The 19,718-nt window shown below is 32.5% G+C and overlaps 1 protein-coding gene across 2 annotated transcripts in view; it reads right to left on the bottom strand.

Annotated features, from left to right (window-relative positions):
• LOC129233209 (cytoplasmic polyadenylation element-binding protein 2-like) overlaps nucleotides 1-19,718 on the bottom strand; it is a 126,460-nt gene that overhangs the window by 61,175 nt on the left and 45,567 nt on the right. For both annotated transcript variants that reach the window (XM_054867279.1, XM_054867274.1), the window contains exon 2: nucleotides 8,715-8,829. In XM_054867279.1, the coding sequence (XP_054723254.1) occupies nucleotides 8,715-8,829 (115 nt within the window). The remainder of the gene's footprint in view (nucleotides 1-8,714; nucleotides 8,830-19,718) is intronic.

A 19,718-nucleotide genomic window follows, 5' to 3' on the forward strand; every position in this document is an offset into this window, starting at 1 on the left:
ACAAAACGTAAGCATAAAATTAAGCAACTTACGGATAGTGTGAAGATTATAAATAAGAAATTAATATCTTATAGCCCTAACGAATATAGAATAATTCATTAATATACTGAAGTAAAAGTGTAAAATACGCAATTTATATGACTTCAAAAACAAATCCTTTAAATCATCCAATGTGAAAGAAATAAAAATAGCGAAAAAAAAAAGTTAAATATGTTTTATGTACGTACGCATGTCATCCAGTAGTGTAAACATTGATTTTTTAAACATACCTTCATTACTTGTAAAAAAAGGAACAAGTTAATAAGTTTTTGTCTAACTTTTTGGCTTTGACAGAAAGAAATCTTTATTTTTTGGTTAAATATTTTTTAAAAATGTTCTTTTGCTCGAAGTTCGAAGGATTTTTACACTTAATTTTGAGATGTTTAAGAAAGTGAAATGGTCCAAAAACTAAAAAAATCAAACCACAAGAGAAAATGAAGTGATCTTAAGCAATTAGCTTTCAGAAGAAAAGTACAATAAATAAATAAACAGACGTATAAATGAAATAAATAAATTAAAAGTACAATACTTTATTAACAATTAGTGCCGTTCAAATGATTTAATAAAAGTTTCAGGTAAAAACTGAAAAATATCGAAACACTTTTTCCAATTTTTGGCAGATTTTTATCATATTAATAAATAAAAAAAAATAAAAAATAAAAAACACTTTTAGGTAAAACAAATGGGCGGGCTTTGCAATAAAGCTAAATGTTTTCACGAGAAACTTCAGTTTGAAATTTTTATAATTATGATAAAGCTGCCAAGAATATTCTTTAATCATCTTCTTCTGAGGCTTTCTCCTTGCCTTTATGCATCGGGTTCTAATATAAAACTCTTGTAATTGTGTTATAATATCATTTGCTACGATATTTCACCGATTTGTTCCATATATCAAGTCACATTTTTAGGTATTGGTCGTACGCAAGTAATTAAATTATTCACATCATTTTTATTAATGTTTAAGCAGCACATGCAGGTGCTACAACAGAACTGTTTGTTGTTTTATAAAGCTTTTATTTGATGTCTTTAGAAATGAACTTGCCTTTAGATGCAAAAAAAAAAAAAAAAAAGAAAAAAAAGTCAATTCCACTTTATAAATTCTTGTTTAAATCAAGACTGCGACTAATATTATTATTAGTACCGAGATGTATTGACATAAAAATATAACAGTTTAATTTTAGTTTTAGCTCAGTTCTGTGCGTGAATTATAAGCGGTAATATTTTCCACGCAGATAATAAAACTTTTTTTTCAAACTTAATTTGCTTCATTTTATATTGAAAATATACGATGGCTAAATAACAGAGTTACTGAGATAAACCAATTTTCCATAAATAAATAAATAAACGAATTAAAATTTGCAACATTAATCTGATGAAAAAATAAGAAGAAAGATGCGATTTACAATCGATAAAAACCGAAAATAAATATTCAAAGTATCAATAAACAATTTAAAACCTTTTCTTCTTTTCTCCCTAATGCATAAGCAATCACGTTTTCCTCCGAGTTTAGTGTTAGTACAGGGAAGCACTATCTACAGGGGCAAGCTAATAGACTGGCAATTCCAGCGGGGGAAAATGCGTGTCCGGATATATTTCAAAACTGGATATATTACTGGTATTAAAAATCTTTCAGAAATTATTTCTACTTTGTAATATCGTTCAAGATGAATGCAAGAAAAAGTTAAATCGTGAAATTTCTTCTGCGTTACACATTTATTTCAACGTATTTCGTGAGTCAATTCTAACTGCTTTTAATTTCCATAAGGTTGTAAAAATAATTTTTATTATCATTTAATGCATAAATTTTAAAGTCAGTATAAAATTAAAAGGAATGTATAGCGAAGTATCCCCTCCCCCCTTTGTAGATTTTTTTTTTTTTTTTTTTTGCATATATTTGGATATTTTTTAGTCTTTTTACATAGTTAGACTACCGAAGATAGCCATTCTCAAATCACAGATCATGGGCCACATAAGGCCCGCCTAACTTTTGCGAGCCAACATATTTTCACGTCTTATGTAGGGTTGACCGAGGCACGTTTATGCATGGGGCATGTTTAAGCAGTGCCCTTTTTTTCAAAACGAATTGTAACTGGAAAGCCTGCAGCCATAACAGATTGATGCTGCTCCCAAGCAAATATCCTCACAAGTTTTTGAGCATCAATCGAGCTTCGGTCTAGCATGCAGAAAGAATAATCTGTTTTTTTACCAAATCGAGTAAATTTTGAGTTGAACGTTTTGAAGCTTCTTGTGAGTAAATAATACTTAGTTAAAAAAGAACAAATACATAAAAATTAGCAGAATTTTACCCTTTATTGAGAATTGTATTTGTACGAGCTGAAATATAATTACATTTTTTTGCATGTTAAAAATAAATCTAAATTTGGGGACGGGGCAAGTTTACGCATTGGCGCCTGAATACCTTTACGGACGTTCTTTCTGTGTCTTACTGCTAAACGTGCCCTGACGCTTCTTTCGCTCCGAACTGTCTCAAACCATTTTAGTATTTTCAGGCAATTTAGTTTTGAAACTCACCATTTAATTTTTAATTGAGTTAGAAATTTGTATCATTTTGCTTACAATCATGTAGTGATGCCTTCATGCGCTTTCAGCTTTTACTTTTTCACTATTCCGTCAGTAATAAATTTGCTTTATTTTAATGATGGTAAGACATTATGTTCAAAATACTAACAGAACACGTTAGGTGTTAAAATAAATATGCGTAAACGTGCACCGTGTCAAGTTTACGCAACCGACTTGGACTGAAAAATAATTTTTTTAACGTGTAACAACACAAAATGAGCAACAACTGAAAACAGCAAGTTTGACTCCATTAACTGCTTCATAAAAAGGCAATGTCTAAAATTTTCTAAGTTAAAACATAAAATTTAGAAAATGCATTGAAAAAAATCTGCGTAAACGTGCCCCGGTCTACCCTACATCCTATTTTCAGTTGCAAGTATTTGCAGATTTTATTAACCCTGAAAATTGTTTGTTAGACGAATTCAGCGACATGAATCAAGAACGATTAGCTTATAAGCGAGAGTTTAGTTAAAGAAGTGCCAAATGCGGTAATTTCAATTTGGAAATTGATCCTTCTCTCCTTTTAGGGGAAAAACACAGGAAATAAATAACTGAGAGACAAATTGAATAAAAATAATCAGTAAAAATGAAATCGCATAGAACATTTTAATAATCTCCGGAAATTAGTTTTATATTCAGTTTTTAAAATTTCCTTCAGTTTTACCTTAAAAATAAAAGCTTTTTTCTTCTGAAAACGAAAACTGAAATAATATTATTTTAGTTCCCTCCCCCAACAAGAAAAAAAAAAAAAAACTCTATATTATAGCATGGGAAAAATTACATATGAAAAAGTACCCTAAACGGATTAAACAACAATTCCGTTCTTTTTCAGCTTTTTTCACTACTTTTATGACGGAGCAATAAATGTTGAAAGATTATTATTTTTAAAAAACGGAATTTTTCCGTTCGTCAAAATTTCTTTGCAGCTGCAACGAAATTGTTATAGCAGTATTTTGTTGTAGCCTTCAGATTAAGTGGTTTGAAAATAAAGATTTATACGGAAACAAATCACAAAATGAGATAATACCATTGAAAAATGTTTGTGCACTTGATTTTCATTCGTCAATGATTTCGACCTAGTCATGACAACAGATGCATTCTATTCAAAAGCAATGTCATGTGCAGAGATAGAAGGGGAGAAAAACAGAATTTTATTTATTAATTTACATCTTGAAGATTTTCGATTTATTGGGAATTTATTTAAAAGTTATATTTTTACACACGGATTGCCAAAATAAGGGCTAGGCGTATCAAACTCTGCACCAAATCAAATCCTGCTTTAAAATTAAAATACTTCTATTTGAGCATTTTTTTTAAAAATAAGGCGTAGTTCATAAAACACGGTTGCTAAAATTATATACAAATATGTAAGTAAATGTTATTAAAAAGTTTTAGGTGGTATTATTTCTGTTTTGCAACCTTTACTTTGGAACTCTGATAGTAACCTTAAAAAGCGGTTCTCAACCGTTACACTACTGAAGACCACTTGGTACTTTTCCGGCTCCAAAGTGGACCACGTACGATAGAAATAATACTTTTACAACAACTACATCAGAGGAAAGGAGATGAATCCAAAAGTTTTCTTTAATAAATTCAATTGCAACTATAAAAATGATAACGATTAATTTTCACTAGCTGTTCGCGGACCACATTAAAAATTGCCCGAGGACCGACAACTAGTGGTCAGCGGACTACAAGTTAAGAATCACTGACCAAGACAAACCTCCATCTTATGCACTTGCATTTGGCTTAACAGTCGAGCACTAAGTGGATCTAGGGATCTTTGGAGGACTTGCAGCTTAAAGGGGACTCCGAACCACTAAAAGAAGCATTGCTTTTTAGGTCAATAACATCTCAACTCAACAGGGATCAAGCTGTTTCCACGAAGCAGGGAGCTTTCTGCTACCGTGTATGACACTCGGCGCTAGGCAACTCTTAGCTAACATTTTAAAACATCACATTTGATCTTCTGAGAATTTGGAATGCAAAACAATATTACAACTGCCTGAAACTGATGCAATGGCTTGTAAATGTTAATTTTTATTGAAAAAAAATGACTTATATTATTTTTGTATTCGACATAAAAAGCGAAACAAACAAATAAAACAAGAAAGAAAGAAGAGAAAGCATTTCGAAACACGTTCACGAAATCATTATAACAACTATCGAAAATTGCTGCAGTACCCCGTAGTCACGGACATGCATAATTAATTCACGAACTTTGTCATAGCAACGCTTTGAAATCAACGATATTTAAAGGGTGGGCAAAATCTTACTCACGATACCGGAAAATATGGAATTCTAGAGGGAAAATGGATAGGTCGTTCACCTCTGGATGTTTATTGGTTGTCAGAACTTGAGACTTTCCTTAAATACTTTGCAATTATAATAATGCAAAGTGAAGAACAACAATAAATTTGTAGTAATCGCACAAGGGATGCATTGAGAAAATTTAAATTAATCGAACGTGCATGCATCAAAATACAAGATGCCATGAGAGTGTTAGGTTTCAGAGAATTTAAATTTATCGAAGCGAACACTTTCAAGTACTTATGGTAATTACGGTAACGCATACGAAAAAAATGTGTGAATACAAGAAATAATTTTGTTATTTCTTCTTTACTTTTAAAACAGAAAAGTATTTCGACTCGATTCAACTTATCTCAAATACAGAGTAGTTTAAGTACGATTAAAGCAAATTAATGATTTACTGTTAAAATAAACTTTTTTAAAGATTCAGCACAATACTCTGAATGAAAAGTTGAACATTTAGATAATTTGTAGCAATTTTAAATCCGCGACACACATTATCGAGTATATTTTCAATTTTGAAGTTTTAACACCAGTCTTCGACTCCCCCCTCCCCTTATTTTTCTTTGGGACGCAAATCTAATTTAAATAGTCAAACAAGGGAGAATTGGGTAGACAATAAGAACGGAGCCAAACTTGAGTTTCATCTCTCACCTGCATTTACCAGTTTTTTTTTCTAATTTTTCTTCTAAACGTGGAGACACTTGTCTAATGGCATTCACCCTGTAAATGCAGTGGAACTGATGACCATATTACTTTTAAAATGCGACGACCATTTTACAAAAATAAAACCACTTTAGAGAGAATCGAATTGTCGAAAATTGTTTGATTTTATGTTTTTTAAACCGTCTAAGAACAGCAAAGCAGGCAAAAACGGTATGAATGCTATTTAAGAAAATTAGTTCTTAACTGGTTGGTTGTAGAACATTTAAATACAAAAGTTAGTTTTCAAAACAATCAAAACAGTTTTCTTTTATCAGTAAGAACATATTTTAAGTTTCGTTTTAATCCAGTTTATGTACTGTAGATCCATCTTCTTTGTCATGAAAATCCGAACACAAGCTTACACACCTAAGACGAATACGATAAAAATTTTCAATTGAACATTGCGTGCATGTGTTTCTGAGTTACTAGAAACCCTCTTTTTTGGTTTAAGGAAATGGAGATTTGCGAGAAAAATGACTGTTTTTCTCATATAGTTTCACTACCCTGTACCTCACACTCGAGGGTCCCCTGTTTGTATTACAGTAGTGACTCGCCCAGATTCACTACCCTGTACCATAAACTTCCCAAACACTCGTTTGTACACATCTTTTATTACAACGTTAGCAGATTTTTTGAGGACATTTTTCAATGGGCGGAACCATAGACATGGGAACTGCTTATGCTACCAGTACGTCTGGGTTCAACTTATCAGCAACACAAGGTTCAGAAATGCACTCCACTAGCGTGCCTGTACGAAACTCGCTATACTGCACGATCCTCGTAACAATGGCCTATAAGGATATACAGGGTGGTTCAAAATGAATAGCGGGGTTTTAACATGTTATAATATTTATTACACCAAACTTACAGCCACAAGTGATATATCAAATGAAAGAGAAACTCAAACAGTTTTGTTTGTTGTCATCAGTGCGCATGCGCGCGGAATGTTTCTGCTGCAATCCGCTAGAAAGCGCTTGTAGCAAAGATGGCGACTAAAGAACGGAAAGCGTTTGTGTTTTATCTTTCAGCAAGATGGTGCGCCGCCTCACTGGCATAATGAGGTACGCGATTGGCTTAACCTAACTGTACCCGACCGCTGGATTGGCCGTAAGGGGCCTAATGACAGGGCTTGTTTCCCATGGCCTCCACAGTCACCCGACCTAACGCCGTGTGATTTGTGTCTTTGGGTGTTTATTAAGGACCATGTGTATGTGCCTCCACTGCCAGCCGATCTCCCCGAATTAAGGAACAGGATTGAAACAACTGTTGCAGCAATTACTAATGAGACACTCATAAAAGTTTGGGAAGAACTTGCATATCGTTTTGACGTGTGCCGAGTGACGAATGGTGCTCACATTGAACACTTGTAGGCTATTATTTAAAACTGTTTGAGTTTTTCTTTCATTTGATATATCACTTGTGGCTGTAAGTTTGGTGTAATAAATATTATAACACGTTAAAACCCCGCTATTCATTTTGAAACACCCTGTATTGTCCTGATAAAACTCTTACACACTTGAACCTTATTGCTTTTCCTTGCATTTCCGTATAGCAGGTTTGTAATGAATTACCAAAAATAGAAGTGTTTCCACGTTAAGTCAATTCGTGCAGCATGGCATGCCAATTTGAGCAGGGAGTGCCGGATGGCTTCGCAGCTCTATGAGAAAATTTCAACAGCTGGCCAACGGGCTTCACATGCGCATTTAGAGAATGGTTGCTATCGATGGAAAAGGCATCAAGGTATTTGAGCCCCAGCTCGAAGGAGATCATTAAAATAACACATTGACTGCCATTTCAGTATTCTTCGCGTATGAATTATTAAGGTCTAAATGTAGTTAAAACCAGGTTAAAAAGAAGTCAGCTTTTTTCTTTCTTTTTTTTAACGTCATAAAAAGTACTTCTTTTTAAATGAAAAACAAGTATAAGTTTTAGGCACTTGAAAAAGAATTTTACATAGTATTAGTATAATGTGGTAAGGAAAGTGTACCAACTCATTCGTAATAACTTTATCAAGTGAAAGTTTCAAAGGCAATTCTCTTTTGTTTTGAGGGGGAAACAAATGTAACCACCAAGTAAATAACATTAAAAGATATTTACATTGAACTATGTAATAAATAAAAAATATTCTAAAAACTTAAATAACGTGGCTTCTAAGAAAACGAAAGAAGGTTATAAAATAAAAAGAATTTAGAACACATTTCGAAAAACCTCATAAAAAAGAATACGCCGTCATTCCTCCTTCGAAAGAAAATGTGTTTTGTTGGAAAAATACATGCACCTTTCAAAATTATTTTTGTTTGTGATACAACTTATTCATGAGATGACTTACAAGTACAATTTACATTTAATTTATTAACTGCTAACAAACATTTTATCCGAGTTTTTTTTTTTCGATTGAAGCTCATCTTGATGAGCTGTTTTTATAAGATTTTAATAATTTTCGCATTTGACACATACAAACACTGTAAATTGACTAACTGATAGAACTATTTTCTCCAATTACATTAATTGATATCTCATTACAATGGTTTTCGTAGTTAAATGTCAAAAAAAAAAAAAAAAAAAAATTCATATACGCTAAGCATGAGGTTCAATTTCTAGCTCAATGCATTGGGTTGCTATGAATATTTTAATTGATCACCACTATGGAAAACGGCTATTTGACTAAATTCCATTGTTGCGAATATGGAGAAATTATTAAGCAGCAGCAAGAACTACATATATTTTTTACAGGAAATATGAATTATCAAGATAATTATTATGACTGTCCATGAGTCTTAGGTCTAATTTATATATTAAGTCTTTTCTACTTTTTCTATGACTGATTTTGTAATACTCCTGACAGATGCAGATTCAAGGCAAAAAAATGCTAACATATAAAATAGAATAGTTATCCTTGAGTTGTATACATAAATCTGTGTAAATGTCTTTTCCCTTTTATATTCGGTTCCTCCCCCTCTCCCACTTCGCTCGCGCTGGACAAGATTTTTTAAAGCTAAAATTCATTTCGGATTATAGGATTTAATTAAAAACAAACGTGGCTAAAAATACATCTAAAATTCTGTAGTAAAACGCACTACCTTTATAATGATCTTGACCGTCCATTGTCGTCCTCATGATGTCCATTAGTTGTTGTTCCAGTGGATGCCTTAGGTTGTCAAGCGGGCTGCTCATATTACTGGTGATCTGTCGGTCCTAGAAAGATGATGTCAAAAGATATACGACGAGAAAAACAAGAAACGGATAATTTTTAAAAATATATAGATCCATGTTAGTTTTGGTTTCCGTTTAATAAAAGAGGCAAATGCATATGCATATAAGTACAATGTACACAAGACATTTTGTTTCTCAGAAAATTTATGTGTATTTGGTGACTCTCAAAAAAATTCTGTTTTTTCTAAAAAATACATACTAATATTATGAATTGAGATGAATAGCCATTTAAAGGTACAATGTGTTGCTGCTGGTGTTGCAAAAATGTGTCAAAATATAATTCATTTTGATTTGTAAAAAAATTCCTCTGAGATATATTAAGTGTTTTACGTCCGACATCAAAATGCGCAATTAATTATGCTGAGCTACATACTACATAACAATACAGCTAATTTTAAAGCTATATACAAGTATTTTTGGGTACAAAGTAAGATTTTTAATCTCATTGATGTAACCTATTTTCATTTTGTAACAAGCGAATAATTTTTATTAAAATTTAGGTGTCGGACGTAAAAAAATTTTTACGTCAGACACTGTTACAATCCTTTCAATAGCATATGTTTTCAACTGTGTTTCTCCTTTTTTTTTGCCTTTAATTTCAAAGTTAAAGTGAAACATGCATAAAAACAACTTAGTGAATTTACTGTATATACGTATAGGGTTAATTGGCGTAAGTAGGACGCCTTTTGAGAACGGTTCGTTTTTGAAAACTTATAGAAAAGATTCGAAAAAAAAAAAATCAAGATATTGTCTTATTTTATCTTGGATATTATTAATAAACAAAAGCCTCTTCTTAAGTATTATATTTTTAAAAAAATCGAATGGGTGTCCCACTTACCCCATGGTAAGAGGTAAGTGGGTCATACCCCCTCTTAATTAAATTTAAATGAAGCATATCTAAAAAAGGAAAGGGAGTCTTACATGATAAAGTATTTAAATATTTGGTGTGAATTATTTTTTTGCAAATGCATCCATTCATGCGATATTTACTATCTTTTAAATTTGTATCACAGAAAATTTTAAAACAAAACAATTTCATTTGGGAAATTTATTGAAAGCCTTTAGGTATATATTTTACTTTTACATATAAAGGTATGTTTAATGAACGTAATACAGTTGAAAAAAAAAATAGGAAACACTAAATGACTGCATCTATGTAGAGTTGACTAAAGAAGAACCATTATCAACATTAGATCCACATCAATCTTAATGTTTTCTTTCACGTAAGTTTCACAAATAACTGATCACCAACTTTAGCAGTTTTCGTAGCTGAACTATCAATTCCTATTAAGTCATCATAAATTTCTAGTATTTCACAAATACAAATATTTCATCAGAGTAGCTTTTGATTTTCAAATCCTCACTGTAATGGGGGAAACCACTTACTCCATAGTGTGGGGACCTCTTATAGCGAAATTTTACGGGGTAAGTGGGACCCCACCTCTCAAACGGTTATTAATAATATTTTATTCAAAAATTCTGGTTGTAGTTAAATTTAACTTAAAAGTTAAATTTAACTATTAATTAACACTTTAAGTTAAATTGTACATGAAGATTTAATGATCATAAAAAAAAAATAACAAAAGCTAACAGGCAAGCACTTCTTTGAAAGATGCTGCTTAAACTCGCTAAAAAATATTTTTCAGATTTTTTTTTTTTTTTTTTTTGACGAAGGCCTCTGATGTAGAAAAATTCCACAAAACCCAAATATATGCAAAATCAATCACTGTGATAAACTATTACACGATAAACGTAAAAAGTGTAAAAACCATATGCATATTTCAGTTTTAGGGGCGTGACACACTTACCCTCTCCCTCCAACCAACCCTACTTCTGAATTTAGTTGGTAAATTTTGTTTCAGTATATGTAACCTGTAATATACATATTGTATAACTGTAATCATTGTTATGTATTTGCATTTAAGAGCAATAGTTTAAGTCCAATATGAACAATTTACGTCCGACACTTAAAATTTACGGCCGACACCAAGCGAAAAATATTTTTTAAATAATTTTATTCTTTATAATATTCATTTGAAAACTGAAATATGTTTCAATAATAAGCATATTTAAGAATTAAGCTGTTTTTAAAATTAAAATGTGAGTCAATTCACAGACTTTTAATAATTTTTAAGTGAACAATCAATTTTACTATTTGTGTGTATACGTCCGACACCAACTCTTTAATTTTTTTAAATTTATACTTTAGAGATCTATTTTGAAAAACTTATATGATTTTTTATTCAGTGGGACATAGTAAGTACTTTGAAAATAAATTTAATCAATTTGGATCAATTTATGTTTGGTAAATGGAATTAAGACAGAGAAATTCTTCTTCATTTTTTACGTCCGATATCATGGAATTGCCCTAAAGCCATTTAAAAATTAAGAAATAATAGTACCAAAACTCAATCTGACAGCTGAAATATGAATTGTGTAATTAATTAAAATATTTTATAAGTAGATAGAATAATCGCAAAAAGTGAAACAAAAAGATGAAAATAAAAGGGTAACAAAAATATAACAAGAGTATATAATAACAAAATTAGAAGGCGAACCACGGCGTTGAGGGAAAATGATGCTAGTAGTGCAGAACAATAATTTTGTTTCACAAGTATATCATAACTTTGTCTCAATACATGTAATGCTACTGTGACTTCTGCCCATGATTCTCGCTCATCAAATTGACAGTTTTTGATTTAATTGAAATTGTGAAGGACTAAACTAACAACTTCGTTTCGTACTTAATTGCTTGAAAAAAAACTTTGCTAGTGTCACGTGCGGGACAACTTAAGTCAACCTCTTATTTGTTGGGATTTAGTTAACATTTCTGACAAGTATAATCGTTTGTTAAAAGAAAAAAAAAAGGATCAAACATGTTCGGGTGATAGTCTTTTCAACTCCTTACAGAGCGTTGCAGAGCATCGCCAGGTACCTCCCACTAACTTTCAAAGAAATTTATTTTAGTTTCAAAATTTTAATAATCTCTAAGGGAAATTCAGTTATGAATGCAAAATCTTTTTCATACACAGAAGTGATTGCAAGTCGCAATCCAATTTTAAACTCCGCACCCAAACTAGGATCAGGTTCCAGTGGCTGTGATCTCTGTCGTTAAATTGCTTCAGTTCTTAGCACTAAGTTGAGGGAGGGGGAAAGGTAGGCCGTTGCATTCCCCATTTATACTTTTTAAGTCACCGACAAAAATCTCAAAAATAGTTTAACCTGAAGATCTACGAAGAAACCTCGTTAACTATTGCTAACATTGCCACTGGATTTGTCATATCCTTTTTGGCACCAAATTTGGTGAGATATCGTTGTGAAAGTTGTCGCCAATTTATGACGTCACTTTCATTTGAACTCCGCTTCATCACTTCCGTTTTATGCTAAAATTTTGCCTTCATCGCAACAAAAGAAGCAAAATTTCAAAACAAAAATAAATAAATAAAAAGCTAACAGTCTATGTACTAAAAAATAGCTGCAATTAATTGATAACTCCAAGATGATAAAATCGAGCTTCTTAAAGAAAGGGGTAGGGGAGTGGTATGATTTTTTTAAAAATCCAGTGAAAAAAAGGGTCATGTTGGGACACATTTTTGTTCAGAAAGAGATAGAATGAATCGAACGGAAAATAGAAAACTTTATTTTTATGCGAGTGATAATATAACGATTTTAACAATCTTATTTAGAGTAGAGCCTCGATTAGCCGAAGTAGTCAGGATCAGACCCTCTTTGGTTAATCGAAAATTTCGGAAAAAAAAGAGGGTGTAAAAAATGGCCATCAGAAGACCACAGAAACTTTATCTCTGGGTTTTAACGTGCACACACGCAAAGCAATTACTAAATGTGGAGTTTTAATATATGTCTCTTAAAACACAAATATGCGAGATAAATGTTACACAAATCAGAAAAATGTGATCTAAATTTCATATTATACGTACTTTAACCTTTGTTCAACCTGAAAATATATTTAACTTTAACCAATAAAACATTTGTACAACAATGTATTATAAAACAATGTAGTAAACTTTATCATGTTATTAATAGTACCGTTAATTTTGAACATGTGTACAAAGTTTTAAAAAATGTTCAATAAAACCAAACTTTCTTTCCCATTCAATCGCTTTTAAATTTAATTTGCGTTTAGAATTTACACTGTTCCAAAAATTTGCTGGTAGGTGTGGGAAATTTTTTTTATAGAAATGTACGGATAACTGGCTATCCGCAGCAGGGATTGCTGCCTCTTTTATTTACGAAAGAAAACAAAAAAACAATGAAATCGACTTCGGTTGAACGGGTTTTGGCCAAACGAAATTCTTAAAAAAAAAAAAAAAACTTATGCGCTCCAGTTGCTTTTAGTTTTAAAAAAAGCACGAAAGTGAGACAAATTAAATAAATGCAACAGTAAAAATGTGCTACAAAATTTCCCCAATGATTAATTTATATTTTAATAGTCATTTCTCACAGAAATTTCAAAGTACACGAGAATCCCAATTTTTACTTTCAAAGAAGAAACTTAATACCTCTCCTTCAACCCTAAAAGTGTAAACGAGAAACCCGCCGAATTGAGTCCTCTAAAATTATAGGAATCACGTGCTCAATCGACCCAAGTCCCTCCCAGATGCGCGGCAACCCTTTTGGACGACGGAGAGCAGACCGAGTTCTAAAAATAGAACATGCACCTTACTTTCTATTACAAATTGTACGCTTTTGATGGAGGAACTAGGTTTGCGATCTTAACTAAACGGTGGAGTGTTGCTGAAGTTTATAATTTCTGGACAATGAGATTTCTTTCTCACCTGCATTATATATTGTTAGTGGAACTGATCATTGTTACTTCCTTTTACAAAAAAAGAAGTATATGGTATTCGCGAAAAAATTTCCACTCAAAAATCGCCCTTATTTTCATTTTGCTCACCCCCGAATGAATGTTGAGTTTTTTTTTCAACCCGACCACACGCGGATAAGTGCCTAAGAACATATAGACACCCGAAATATAGATTTTGACATTCCCTGAGTTAATTAAAACGACTTTTCTCGTGACGTCCGTATGTACGTATGTATGTATGTGCGTATGTATGTCGCATAACTCAAGAACGGTATGTCCTAGAAAGTTGAAATTTGGTACGTAGACTCCTAGTGGGGTCTAGTTGTGCACCTCCTTTTTTGGTTGCAATCGGATGTTCCAAAAGGGGTCTTTTACACCTTTTTAGGGGGAAATCAATGTTAATTTCAATGCAAACTCAAGTGGGGTTATAATTTATGCAAACACTTGGCAATCGCCAACTTGGCGACAAATTTGGCGATTTTTTTTTTAAAATCTGGTTTCAATTTGGTCGTTGTTGGTGATATTTAGAGGGTTAACTATTAAATCACATTAAAATTGTCAATAATGGGAAAATAACTTTAAATTGGTGTAAAAGGAAGTCATGTGATGCCCACATCAGCTCGTTTTCATTTATTTTATTTCCGATTTTAAAATTCATTTTCATATTTTATTTGAAATCAATTCCAACTTCATCTACCAAACTGCTAGCTTTAGATGCAGAGCGGCTTCGGAATATACTAGTGCTAATTTAAAAAAAAAAGAAACAGTGAAAATAAGTTTACTGGATTCATTGATTAAGAATTTATGCGAAATATTATGAAGTATTCTGCTTTGGGAAAATAAAGCGCAGTATCTGCAAATTTTTTCATTTTGTTTCTTTCTTTTTTTTTCTTTCTTTTCTTTTTGGTTGTTGTTGTTGTTGTTGTTGCATTTTTGTCACCGATTGTACATCAGCTTTATTGTACGTGTTTGCTTATTTGGTTTCAGCTGAAAATAAAGCAAGTAAAAACGTGAAATTTCAAGATTTCCCTATTGTTGGCATAGAATCCAAAATGAGTTTCATCAAATATCTTAAAAATTTGTTTCTGCAGATACTGCGCTTTATCTTCGCTGATATTCTGTTTCAAAGTTTTAGTCATTTAATTTAAAAAAATAGATAAATTAAATAAAAAAAAAACCCAATTTTTACTATCCGAAATTGTAGGAATAATATTTTATCATTAATAATTACAATTATTTCATATCATTAAAATTAGAGTAAAATTTAAAGTTGTTTCAAAATTTTACTATTAACTTATAAATTCAGCAACATGTTTCTTTCATAAAAAATAATAATAAAGCATTAAAAAGTTAATTTTACTTTTTATTACAGATCGACTTTCAACATCGAATATAGCAAATAAAACATTGATGCATCTCTGAGGAAATATTAATGCAACAAATGATGCAACAAAAGATGTTGCTTTGCAAAATGAATTGTTCTTTGGAAACTAGAAAATTCGTCATGATGAAAATAACAATTTATGATAACGAAAAATAGAACAGAACTTCTGGAGAAACATTGGCTTTTAATGATACATAAATCATGGAAGTAAAAAGCCATAATAGAGATAGAAAACAGCACGTGAAAATAATAACAATGAAAAGTAACGTTCAAACATCAAATCATTAGCTTTGATGAATGTATACGCTATTTCACAAATGTTACTATTTTCAATATAAACGCTGCTCCAGAACATTATATTTCAAATCAAAAAGCACCATTACAAGAAATTTATAGTTTTATCAAAATTATAACAATAATAGCAATAACTAGCTGCGTTGCCCGGCTTTGCCCGGTCTATTTTGAAAACAAAAATTGTGTCAAGTGACGCATATTCAACAATCAGGCATAAATAAAAGAAAAAAAATCATCATGCAAAATTTCCCCTCCAAGCAATGACGACAGATATTAAAATACTTTTAAATTAAAATAAAATGAGAAAGATGGATTTAAAAAGCGTAACCATGGAAACACAAAATAAAATAAGTTTCAGAATTGAAAATGAGAAAGATGGAAATAATGGATTCAAAAAGCGTTACCGTGGAAACGCAAAATAAAATGGTTGAAAACTTGAATAGAGAACAGATTTTTGAACTTCATTTAATTCGCTTGCAACTTTTTTTCTAATGGAGATAGAGGGTTAAACTTCCGACCATAGGTCGAGTTAGATCTGGAGTAAAAAAGGTAGCTCTTTTCAATGGTGTCAAAAAGAAAACTGCGGGACAATTCCTTCGCTTTTTATTGATAAATTTAATGAAGAAAATGGTGCCTAAATTTCAGCTAAGCCTAAACAAATTCGAGCTAAAAACGTAAAGAACTCCCGCCGCAATTAAGTTAGAGCGTTGGAACAAATTGCGTAGAACGCGGAAAATTCTTCCCTTTCCAACGATATATAATATTACTAATTGCGAGTAATTTTTCACCCCCATATTTGGGAATTTATGTGAAAATTGGGCCTAAATTGGAATAAAAAAAGAACTATTTATCGAATTGTTTTCGAACTGGTCTGCAAACCTTCTCAGGACTAAAAGGAACAAATTGTGAAAATTTCAGCGAAATCGGCCGGGTAGTTCTCGAGTTTTGCGAGTTCAAACAAACAGACGCTTTTTGGACACTTCATTTTATACTATGTAGAGATAATAGCTAATATGATTTCATGTTATTCAAGGAGTTTATTCTTGATGCGCACTGAGCACATTGAATCAAGTCGAATGGAAAATATAACTTTTTGTTAAAATTTAAATCAAAGCCATTAATTGATAAAGTTTTTAATTTTGCCACTTGCATCCCAAAAATTTACTAGCATGTGTTTCAAGACTTTGAATAGCCTCTTTCTCAATGTAAAAAGGTGTGGGCTTACAGATATTGACTTGACATCTATAACAAGCCTTTATACATTGAAAAGGGGGTTCCTTGAAACCCCGGAACACGTGTTAACATTTTCTGCTAATTTATGCATTTTAATGTTGTTTATCTCGTACAAATGAATTTCTTTCTTTTTTATTTTGATGTAAGCACTGGAGTTGCAGAAAAGATTGCAATTCTCGCTCGCTCAAGAGTTGTTTAAAATTTTGAAAAAAAAAAAAAAAAGACTTGCACTGCAATACATGTAAAACTATTCGAATTCTCTTTCAAACTTTTTATGGACCGTTATGGGACATTTGTTGTCCTTAAGTTTAAGTTTAAATTTGACTTAAAATAAATTATCGAAAAGAAAAAAAAATTCGGAATGCAGTTGAGTAAATTTTACATTTGATTTATAAATCGAATATAAATTTCATTAATCGATCTAGAAATTATCGAATGCAAATTATTTACAAATTATATTTTTTCATGTGTTGGAGAAATCAGTATCTTATTATTAGTAAAAATTCAAAAATAATTGTTTACAAAATATTGACGTTTTGATACTTTTTTCTTTTTATTAGATTGCACTTACGTCAAACATTCGGCTTCAATGATGAAAGTTGAATTTTCAAAACCAAGTTTAGCGAGTCTCTGCTGTTATGGTATTTAAATTTCGTTGCCAATCCCGGCCCAAAACGAAGGAAAAGCAAGCTCTTCCCACATAAATAGTGACAACACTTCGAAATCTGCATCAGTTGCTAGGAAGTCGCTTCCCTGGAAGCTTCGACTATGTAAACAATGAAGATGACCGCCGCAGATGCGGTCGAAACGTTTGGGGAAACAACACTCAGACCACGGCACAACAGCCCAGAATCTCACAACGTTATCGACACCGGCCGCGAAAGCCTTCATTCTTACATTGAGAAAACGCTGTTATATTTCATTGCTTATGCTTCATTATATTCAGTAAGTTACCGCCCTATAGCCAGGGCTAAGTTTTGTTGTTTAAGATATTTGGCACTCAAGCCTTCCTTAAGAGGTTTTCCACCTCCAGCTCAGTCACTTCTATGCCGAGCTGATGAGTGCTAATAAGCACGAAACTGCAGTCCTCGGCGGGAATTGACTGAGCTGGCGGTGTATTTCTGCCTTAGCCTTGGCTATAGAGCGGTAACTTACTGAATATACATGCCTTGCCTTCAATATTCGAGCTGAACCGAACCATTGTTTCGGTCACTCGTCTGGTCAGTGCTAATTCTGCATTAGCTACCAGTTTGTTTGGCACTCTAGGCTTCCGTAAGAGGTTTCCACCTCCAGCTCAGTCACTCCTATGCCGGGCTGATGAGTGGTAATCAGCACGAAACTGCAGTCCTCGGCGGGAATTGACTGAGCTGGCGGTGTATTTCAGCCTTAGCCCTGGCTATAAGGGCGTTAACTTACTGAATATACATGCCTTGCCTTCAATATTCGAGTTGAACCAAACCATTGTTTCGGTCATTCGTCTGGTCAGTGCTAATTCTGCATTAGCTACCAGTTTGTTTGGCACTCTAGGCTTCCGTAAGAGGTTTTCCACCTCCAGCTCAGTCACTCTTATGCTGGGCTGATGAGTGCTAATAAGCACGAAACTGCAATCCTCGGCTGGAATTGACTGAGCTTGGCGAAGTATTTCATGTATGCTTCATTGTTCTTCACAGGGTTAAAAGTGGTCTGTAATAAAATCGGCGGATAATAAAATTAGCAACTTTGAAAACCCAAACATTTTTCTCTAAGATTTTTGGAAAATCACACGTTTCCTTTCGAAATTTACACTTTTAGGGTGCAGGGAGGGGGCGGATTTTGACGTTTTTCGAAGGATCTACCAAGAGATTAAATTTTATAGAGCAAAAAGCACAAAAAGGAAAAAATCGTAGAGTTGAGGAAGATTTTCACCCACTTGCTTCACTTCTGTGATGAAAAGCCGATCATTTTTGCAATCTAATGTTAAAACTTGGAATCTTTTGCCACACAATTCTAATGAGAACGATCAAATCACCATGAGATCGCACATGTATCTTATTTTTGGGACAGAAACAAATTTAGGTACTAAATACTGAAACGTAAGTTATAAATGCACACAAGGACATTAACGTTTTTTTTTCTCTCCCTCAAACCCTTTCTGCTGCAAACACAAATACGTTTCAACTGGCAAATTTCCAACGTCAGAGTCTTTTAATTAACTATGGATGAAAAGTGCGACACGGAGCCAAGGAATCTGGCGGGAAAAAACAGCAATATCAGCTAAACGAACAATAAGACGTGCATATAAAATGGCGCAATCGTAAAACAATAAAATTAGAACAAGCCTGAGATGGGCCAAGGGTACATAACTACAATGGAAGTCGAACCTTCGAATGGAAAAAAAGAATGCGTGAATAAATAATCGAGACCCTTACAATGCCTTCATCACAAAATTACAGGTAACGCGTTTCATAGAAATGTAGTTGTGTTCAGTTTTTAAATAGAAGGCAATGAGAAATAAATAAATACCTTTGTGCAAAGAGGTAAATAGTAATCAACAACATTTTAACGCACAAAATTAGCAGATTACTGCAAGCATACATGTGTTTCGGAGTTACAAGGAACTCCTTTTTCAATGCAAAGAAAGTAGTGAGTTTTTGGATGTAAAGACATCCGGTTACACCCAAAAGCCCACTGATTTGTATTGAAAAAAGGATTCCCTGTCACTCCGAAACACGTGTACGCAATCATCTGCTAATTTTGTCCGTTAAAACGTAGCTGATTACTATGAGTCATAATTGAAAGAGTTTGGAAAAAGGTAATAAATATTAGTAAGGTAATAAATGTTAGAAGGAGTTGAAAAACTATACTGTATAAACTATTTACATATGTTACATACATATGTTGTATGTACAAAATATAGTAGATATATGTTGTATAAGGTTGAATTTTGAGATGAAAGTGCTGAAAACGAGATTGAAAAAAAAAAAAAAATAATAATACATGAAGTGCAAGACAGTTAAAAAAAGTCGAAAACAAAACTTTAACACAAAAATCAGTTTCAGGAAAACATTTTCCATACAAAATGAGGGAGAAAAGTTAGTCGTGTAATCGTCGTATACGAGCAAAATTCAGTATATGTAATCTCAAGAAAAAATAAAA

The sequence above is a fragment of the Uloborus diversus genome, chromosome 1, assembly GCF_026930045.1.
Source record: "Uloborus diversus isolate 005 chromosome 1, Udiv.v.3.1, whole genome shotgun sequence".
NCBI classification, from domain to species: domain Eukaryota; kingdom Metazoa; phylum Arthropoda; class Arachnida; order Araneae; family Uloboridae; genus Uloborus; species Uloborus diversus.